Genomic DNA, 10,237 nt, shown 5'->3' on the forward strand with positions numbered 1-10,237 from the left:
TATCGGCGCGACGCATAGTGCGACGTTGGTTACTTTGTACTAAAAAAAGAAACTGTATCAAATTCAAATATTTGAATAAAATTACTGATACTATGAAATATAAATTGGCATAAAACATATTTTTATAGATTGAAAACATGGTTAAGATCAAGAATAGGCCAAAATTGATTAACGGGTTTGGCTTTGCTACATGTTCACAGGCATATTGTTATATGTTAAATAAATATTTAATTCAATTTGATACTTTTATTTTTATTTATTTACGCGAAACGTGAATGAGTAACAGGAATAAAGCTATAGGTAATCGACTGTAAATTATTTTTAGTTTGTATAGAAGAAAAATTAGTTTCACCCCCCCCCCCCTGGTCTCAACTCAAATACGCCCATGTGTCTATCAGTTAGATTGTTTATGTGGTGCGAGTTACGTTGGTAAAATAAGAAAGAATATATCTATACGCGTTAATGAACACGAGAAAAGCATAACTTAAGGTAACCGGGACGCATCAGGTGTAGTCGAACACGCCCAAGATTGTTGTGGTTCAATTAACTGGACTAAACCAAAAATAATTTCTGTTACGCCTAATAACTAAACGAGTAAGATTTGCAAAGCAATACACGATTTTCGAAATTCCCAAAAGTTGTAAAACACACTCATGTTAACAAACACACAAAAATTTCGAGTAAATAAACTTAAAAAACGGTACGTTTTATAAGGGAATCAAGCTGTTTCCTTGAATAGATTTTATATTTTGGTATGTTTTTGCAAAATGAAATGATTATTTTGAAATAAAAACTGCTAAATAAACTAACTATTTTGATTTATTATTTTTGCTTTAGTTTTAATAAGTAGTTATTGGTAAAATGGCATATCATTGCGTTGTAAAAAATTGTTCAAATGGAAGCTATAGACTTATGAAATGGAAATATGCAATATGCACTGAACATAAATGTAGAAAAGAGGATATTGGATGTAGTTGTGCATCGCCTTTTCCTTTATTTCCTTTTCCAACTATCAAAAAATCTCCCTCCCAACGTGAAATTTGGATCAAACTAATTAACCGCTTAAACACTAATAAGACAAATGATTTTTTCTGCCCAAAGAAAGATGCACGAGTTTGTTCTAATCATTTTAAAGATAAAGAGCCTACTGTTAAAAATCTTTATCCCACTGAGAACCTTGGATATGATTCTAGACATAAAGTTGCTCTTTTGTGTCCTAACTCCCGACCTCTAAATAGAAACAGTATAATAAATACCGACTCCACACAGCCTTTACTTAAAAAATACAAATCAAATGTTAACTCCAATACATACTTTAATACAATAGTTGATCAAAATCAAGACACCATTTCTGTTAAACAGTTATCTTCTACTTCCTCGTTAATTAGTGTCAACTTCGCTACAAAAAACCCTGTTGACTTTATAATTGAACCAGACCAGTGGTAGTAGTAGATAAATAAGAAAATAATATTAATTCATTTTTTAATCATAATGAGTTCACTCAAGCTCAAGAATCAACTTTTTTAATAAGTAGCTTAAAAAAAACTATTGACAAATTACAAAAATTAAATCACAATCTTCTTTTTCAAAACAAAAAATTACAAATTCAAGTAAATAGAATTAAAAACAAAGTCAAAAATAATCTTCAAAAGAAAGACTACAAAAAATTATTAGCAAATGACAAAAAGTGTAACTTTTACACAAACATTCCTTCCCTGAAAGTTTTTCACATTCTTCACGACCTTATAAAACCAATTGTACATCGTCAATTTAGTTACAAGACTGAAATGAAATGTTCTCCTAAAAAAAAACCCTCATAAAATCACACCAAAAAAACTTGGAAGATGCAGAAAACTATGTTCACAAGATGAGTTTTTACTCGTTCTTATGAAATTACGTGTCGGACTCTTAAGCAATGACCTAGTTGATAGATTTAGTGTTTCTCTTGGCACTGTTTCAAAAATATTTAAATCGTGGATTAGAGGCATGTCACAGTATTTAAAATCATTTGTTTACTTTCCAGATGAAGAAAAAGTTCGCTTGAATCATCCTGATCGTTTTAAAAATAATCAAAGTCTGTTAGGAATATTTGACTACTCTGAAATTTTTATTAAAACACCAAAAGATTTAGAACTGCAATCTGCAACATGGTCTGAGTACAAGCACCATTATACAATGAAGTTCCTTGTATCAGTTACATCCAGCTCTTTCATAAATTTTGTTTCGGAAGCATATACTGGAAGAATATCAGATAAAGCAATAACATTGGATTGTAACTATCTTACAAAATTCGCTCCTTATTCTTCAATCATGGCTGATAAAGGTTTTAATATTGCTAGTGAGTGTGCTGCTTATAGAATTACCTTTATTTCCCCACCTGGAAAACGAGGAGCTTCTCAAATGACACCTAAAGAAGTAGTAAAAACAAGTAATATTGCTAAACTCAGAATTCTCATTGAACAGATAATTAAAAGAATGAAAACTTTTCGAATAATTGGACAAGAATTTCCTATATCACTTCTTGATAATTTTTATGACATTATAGTGATTTGTGCAGCTCTTTCCAATTTTAAATGTTTAATCATGAAATAATACTTTATCGATGCTCCAAAACAAAAATTTGTTGGTCCAAGTATATGTATATATATATATATATATATATATATATATATATATATATATATATATATATATACTATATATACTATATATATATATATATGTATGCATATATATATATATATATATATATATATATATATATATATATATATGTATATAATATATATATATATATGTTATATATAATATGTATATAATATATATATATATGTTATATATAATATGTATATAATATATATATATATATATATATACATATATATATATATATACATATATATATATATACATATATATATATATATATATTTATATACATATATATATATACATATATATATACATATATATATACATATATATATATATACATATATATAAATATACATATATATATATATATACATATATATATATTCATATATATATATATACATATATGTATATACATATATATATATACATATATATATATATGTATATATATATATTATGCATTATATATAATTTATGTAATATATTATTTTTATATAATATATAAATATATATAATATATATATATCTTTAATAAAGATATATATATTATATATATTTATATATTATATAAAAATAATATGTTATATATGTTGAATAAAGACTTTATTCAATAAAGAAAAATATATTGCCTTGCCACTAGAGTATCAAACGATCCAGATGTTGATTTTTTACGTACTGATAAAAAAGACTTTAATTCTATTACACTGAATAGTTTAAATTCATCAATAGATTGTTTTTGGAGTACTAAATCATCATTGTTACTCGTTTTAATTGGATGTTTTGCCTGTGTTTCACTGCGATAATCTGTTTGTTTACTCGAAATTTTTTGTTTTGTATATTCTAGTATGTATATTTTGCATAACAAAAGTTGAATTTCGAAAACCGTGTATTAAAATGCAGAGTTTGCAATGCTCTAAATCGCAGGAGAATGTCTTAAATCGCGAAAATGGTAACTTAGTGATGACATGCCATTGGAGACCACTTTTTTCTAAACTTAACAAGTTTAAATCTGTGATCTGTGATCAACCTGTTTATAGTATATAAACCTATCCTTATAACATTTGTTTATAATATAATACCATTTTTCTAGGGGTTAAAGAATTTTTAAATATTATAAACTACACCTTTACCGGCATACCTCTTTCAGAGACTTGGCATGATTTTGAAAGTTTTGTTGAATTAAATTCTATTTATAACTTGCCATTTTATAAACTTATTAGTCAACCAAGAGAAAATGGAAAAAAAGGGGGAGGGTTGGGGCTTTATGTTTCAAAAAACCATGATTTTAAGATAAGAAACACACTAAGCTTCTCAAATGATAATTCTGAAAGCCTGTTTATTGAAATTATAAATAAAATGTTTGAAATATTTTAATTGTATGCGTTTATCGTCCACCAAGTGGTAAAACTAAATCATTTGAAGTATTTATCAAAAATACAATTGAAAAAATAAATAAAGAAAATAAAACTTTATATGTCGTTGGTGACATAAATCTTAGTGTTCTAAATTATTCAAAATTTCCGAAAATAAAATCTTTTTTTTGATATGCTTCTTAAATTTAATGTGTTGTCAGCAATTAATTAGCCAACGCGAGTGTCAAAAACTTCGAAATTTAAAAACTACGTCTGACAAAAGAAATTTTAAAAACCGCGATTGTAAACTGAAAGTTATAAATTTGAAAATAAATCTCAAAACAAGTAATACTAATGAATTATCAATTAGACTAAAACAAGAAACGTGGTCCAAAGTGTATTAAAGTCAGGACACTAACGAAGCTTTCAATAATTTTTTAGATAAATTTCTAAAGTGCGTTAATGAATCCAGTCCTCAAGAGGACATACAAATACGATTGCTAATCCGTGGATGGATCGCTGATATCATGCCGATATAATCGCTGATAAAATGCTCAAAGAAGAAGCAAAAATTCTATAATAGATTTCAAAAAAATAAAAACAGTGATAATGAAAAAAATTATAAAAAGTATAAATATTTTTACTAAAACCTTATTAAAAATGCTAAAAAAATTATCAAGTCATTAAAACAATCAAGTCATTAAATACAAGTTTGATAGTAAGCAAACGTGGTTCGTCATTAATGACATAATGGGAAGAAAAAAAATAAATTCAACTTCTTTACCAAAAAAAAATTAATATTAATAACACTGACATATTCTGCAAAAAACAAATCTCGCAAGAATTTAACGAATATTTTATAAATATTGGTCCAACCCTTTCTAATAAAATAATTTCAACATCTGATTCATTTAAAAACTACCTAAAACCCACAAATAACGCTATCGTGTACAATAATGAACTTAACTATAAAGAATTTGAAAAAGCATTTTCCTCTTTAAAAAAAAAGAAAGCACCAGGGTTTGATGAAATATCTAGTGAACAGCTATCTTCAACAAAATTAGCCTAAGAAGACCTCTGATCCATATACTAAAGCTCTCAATAACTTCTGGGATTTTCCCAAAAGACTTAAATTAGCAAAAGTAATTCCTACATTTAAATGTAATGAACATTCGGACATAACCAACTATAGACCTTTATCAATATTTTCTGTATTTTTAAAACTTTTCGAATGTGTAATTTATAATATCTATATTCACTTCACTAAAAACAAATTATTTTACCTAAAACAGTTTGGATTTCAAAAAAATCTCTCAACTGAACACGCAATCATTGAATTAGTTGATCAAATTCGTTTTTTTTTAAAAAAAAATCATCTCTACCCAACAAAGTTTTTTTTTCTTGATCGCTATCAGAGGACCTAAATTATGGAACTTGCTATTAAATAATAAGTTGAAAACTATTTCTTCTTATGACCAATTAAAAACAAACTTAACAAAACTTTTGACAAACGATAACGAATTAAACTTCTGAAACTTTTAAATAGAAATCAGTTGTTTTTAAAAGAAATCACTTGTTTTTTACAACACTTTTCATCATCATTGTTTTTTACTTATACTTTTTTTTCATCATCTGAAATATAAAATAATTGTAATGATAACGTTTTGTAAAATATGTGTTTAGAAACGTGTAAATGTCCTATATAAATAAATACCTATATATCTTTTATATGTTCTTTATATATTGTTATCAAATTTTTATACTATAATTTTGTGTTTTAGAGTTTCTAAAAATTATTTTATATAAATTATTATAATAAAGAAAAATTGTTCATAATCCTACCTGCAAACAGAGTCGGACTGGTGAGATAGGTAGGGGGTATGCTATGTCTAAAGGTCCTGGGTCTCTCTATAAATTAAGATACCCAAACAAAACTCACAAAAATACAAATTAATAATAACTAACAATTGTAAATATGCAACAATTTTGCAAAGACAATGCAATAAATATGATTATTTCTACGATTTAAATATGAAATGTTCTAAAATATACAAAGACATCGTAAAATAGCCTTAGATTATTATTTATTAGTGGTAGAGTAAAATATCTTGAGTAAGAGACTAAAAAAATTAATTTAATGCAAAAAAAAACATTAAATTTTGTGCTTTTATTGAGTTATGGGTATATATTTTTTATATAAGCCCAGGGTCCTGGAGAAGATAAAAATGTGCTGGTGCAAAATAATTTTTGCACTAGCACATTTTTATCTTCTCCAGGATTATTTTACTAAGACATTCAGAAGATAATAATGATTATAATAATTATAATAGTAAGCTTTTACTGCTTCTGTTTCTACCCTCTCTGGTTCTCCCCTCTCTGCATCTATACTCTCTGATTGGGAAGCACTGGCTTATAAAAAGCCAGTGCTTCCCAACCAGTTGTTTTGGAAAGCACTGGCTTTTTATAAGCCATATATATATATATATATATATATATATATATATATATATATATATATATATATATATATATATATATATTGTGGGGGGGAGGGGGTTGGTGCGGCGCGGGGCTCTCTGCGATAGCCGCAGCAGGGGTGCGCCAGTGCTGCGCTTGGACGGGGGGGGGTTAAGTATGATCCTCTTTTAGAGGAGAAGAAAACCGAAGAGTTTTTTTTATTCCTTCATTTTTAATTAGTTAAATGATTTATAAAAGGTAATTTGTTAAAAGTGTGATGACTAGGAGGACAGTTTAATGATCATTCTAAAGTATTTGTTTTTTCGACGTTTAAATTGTTTCAAGATATAAATTTTTCTTCTGAATAAAAAGCATCAAAAATTACATAAATAAAACATACTACTCCTATAATAGAAATTATACTACTCCTATAATAGAAATAATTGAACCTAGTGAACTAATAGCATTTCAAACAAGTATCTGGATAATCTGCATATCTTCTAGGCATTCCTGCCAATCCTTAGAAATGTAGTGGAAAAAAGATTAAATTTACTCCTATAAAAGTAATTCAAAAGTGAACTTTACCAAAGGTTTCATTAACAGCAAATCCGGAAATTTTTCCAAATCGAAAATAAAATCCTCCAAACATAGCAAATACTGCTCCTAATGATAAAACATAATGAAAATGAGCTACTATATAATATGTATCAAGTAATAAAATATCTAATGAGCCATTAGCTAAAATTACACCAGTTAAACCACCTAAAGTAAATAAAAATATAAAACCGGTAGCTCATAACATAGGTGTGGATAAATTAATTTTCCTCCATACATTGTTGCTAATCAGCTAAAAATTTTAATTCCTGTAGGAACAGCAATAATCATAGTAGCTGCTGTAAAGTAAGCTCTAGTATTAACATCCATTCCCACAATAAGCTTATGATGAGCTCATATAATAAAACCTAAAAAAGCTATAGCTAATTGAGTATAAACCATACCTATCATACCTTTGATACCTATCATACCTATCATACCTAAATATCCAAAAACTTGGTTTTTTAAACTAAAAATCATACCTAAATATCCAAAAACTTGGTTTTTTGAACTAAAAATAGGAATAATTTGATTCCACATCATGGAATTATTAAAATATATATACTTCAGGATGACCAAAAAAATCAAAAAAAATGTTGGTATAAAACAGGATCTCCTCCTCCAGCTGGATCATAAAAAGAAATATTAAAGTTTCTATCAGTTAATAATATAGTTATTGCTCTTGCTAACACAGGTAGAGAAAGAAGTAATAAAAATGCTGTTATTAATACAGATCATACAAATAAAGGAAGTTTATCAAATGTTAGACCTGGTGTTCTCATATTAAAAATAGCTGTAATAATTGTAATTGCTTCTGCAATTGAAGAAAATCCGGCACAATGAAAACTAAAAATAGCTAAATCTACAGATCCTCCTCAATGAGCTAAAGAGTCAGATAAAGGGGGATAGACAATTCAACCTGTTTCTGGTCCTTATTTTACTAGAGATGAAGTTAAAAGTAAAATTAGCGCTGGAGCGAACAATCAAAAACTTAAATTATTTAGTCTGGGAAAGGCAATATCTGGTGCTTCTATGTATATAGGTACAAATCATTTTCCATAACCTCTATTAAAACTGACAAAGCTAAAAAAAATATCATTACAAAAGCATGAGCTGTTACTACCGCATTATATAAATGATCATCTCCTATTACTCTTCCTGATGCTGAAAGTTCTATTCTAATTAACATACTTAAAGCAGTTCCTATCATTCAAGAAAATGCTTCAAAAATTATATATAAAGTTTCTATATCTTTGTGATTAGTTGAAAACATTCAACGTGTGATATAATTATACACTTAATTTTTGAAGAATAAATAATTTTCTAATTTTTTTATTATTGGAATAATAAATAAGAACTAAAAAAAATAAAACAAACAAGATATTATACTGATTAATCTATAAGGGTTTTCCATAGGTTTAGAACCTAATCAAGTTAGTAAAATAAAACTTGCTATAAACATTCAATATAATAATTTTCCTATAGGTCTAAAAGTTAATGAAAAAAAACTTATTGTTGTGTAAAAACGGAATAACGAATAGGATTATTATACTTAAAATTAAAGCTAAAACTCCTCCTAATTTAATAGGAATTGATCTTAATATAGCAAAAGCAAATAAAAATTCTCAGGCATTATGTGAACAGGAGTTACTAATGAAGCTACTATGAATTTATACTATATTAATTAAAATTACAGATGCTAGCACAAATGGAAATAAATTATGCTAACTAAAAAATCTACCTAGAGTAGCATTATTAACACTAAATCCACCTCAAATTCATTGAACTATATCATATCCAACAAACTTTTGCCTATGTAAATATAATTGCAAATAAAAAACAAAGAAGCTCCATTAGTATGAATTAATTTTAATAAAAATCCCTAATTTACGTCTCTTCATAAATGAAATATTGATTTAAAAGCTAAAATTATATCTCCACTATAACCCATTGTTAAAAAAATTCCAGTAACTAATTGAATTGCTAAAAACAATCCTAATAAAGATCCAAAATTTTATAAATACTTTATATTTGATGGGGAAGGGAGATCAATTAAAGTAGAATTAACATGTTTTATAAGATGATTATATTTTCTAATTCTCATTATCTAGAAATATTTATATAAGAAATAATATTTATAGAACCAATTATTATATTAGGACAAATTCCTAAGATGATAATAGATACTATCAATGGTAATAAACTTTGAAATTCAAAATCTATTATGTCTCTCGAAAAATTTTAAATGGGATGAATTAGAACCAAAAAACATTCTATTATAAACTCATAAAGAATAAATTAAGTTTATGAAAACTCCTAATAAAACTAATAAAATTATAAACAAAGAAAGTTTAAAAACTGAAATTATTAAAAATAATTCAGCTATAAAATTTAATGTTAAAGGAAATAAAATATGAGCTAAAATTAAGGTGAACGTAGTTATGCTTAAAATAGGCATAGTAATTGTTAAACCTCTAAAGTATTTTATAATTCTAGAATGAAATCTAAAATATGCAATTGAAGTTATAATAAATAAACTTAAATTAGGTAAACCATGAGCAATCATCATAATTATTGATCCAATTAGTCCTTCAATAGAACGTGAAAAAATACCTATAGTTACTAAACCCATATGAGAAACTGAAGAATAAGCAATTAAACGTTTTATATCTATTTGGCGACATGTAGTTAAAGCACCATAAACTATAGCTATAATACTCATTATAATAATTAATGGGTAATAAAATTGAGAAGCTAATGGCAAGATTGGATAACAAAACCTAATTAAACCATAACCCCCTAACTTCAAAAGTATTCCTGCTAATAAAATTGAACCTGCTTTTGGTGCTTCTACGTGAGCTTGGATAAGTCAAATATGAAATGATACCATTGATATTTTTACAGTTAAACCTATAAAAAATCCTATAAATAATCAAAGTTGAATATTATGTGGAATTTTTATAATTAATAAGTTTTCATAATTAGTAGTTCCAGTTAATGAAATTATTTTAAATATACTTATCAGCATTAATAAAAATTCTATTAAGGTATGAAAAAATAAATAATAATATTAATAAAAAGCAGTTTTAATTTTTTCTTCTCAATATCCTCATATACCAATCATAATAAATACAGGTATTAATATACTTTCAAATAAAATATAAAATCATAAAATA

At 26.2% G+C, this 10,237-nt stretch overlaps 1 protein-coding gene and 1 pseudogene across 1 annotated transcript; one reads left to right on the forward strand and one right to left on the reverse strand.

Annotated features, from left to right (window-relative positions):
- Positions 1 to 1,887: 1,887 nt before the first annotated feature.
- Positions 1,888 to 2,592, forward strand: LOC136074514 (uncharacterized). Its single transcript, XM_065786843.1, has one exon. The coding sequence runs from the start codon at positions 1,888 to 1,890 to the stop codon at positions 2,590 to 2,592; it is 705 nt and encodes a 234-aa protein (XP_065642915.1).
- A 4,107-nt stretch (positions 2,593 to 6,699) lies between these two features.
- Positions 6,700 to 9,783, reverse strand: LOC136074515 (cytochrome c oxidase subunit 1-like; annotated as a pseudogene).
- Between the last annotated feature and the right edge of the window lie 454 nt (positions 9,784 to 10,237).

The sequence above is a fragment of the Hydra vulgaris genome, chromosome 01 (assembly GCF_038396675.1).
Source record: "Hydra vulgaris chromosome 01, alternate assembly HydraT2T_AEP".
Taxonomy (NCBI): domain Eukaryota; kingdom Metazoa; phylum Cnidaria; class Hydrozoa; order Anthoathecata; family Hydridae; genus Hydra; species Hydra vulgaris.

Bases quoted from the DNA above. Each gene is read 5' to 3' on its own strand.
- LOC136074514 (XM_065786843.1), top strand. From the start codon at position 1,888: ATGAAATTACGTGTCGGACTCTTAAGCAATGACCTAGTTGATAGATTT.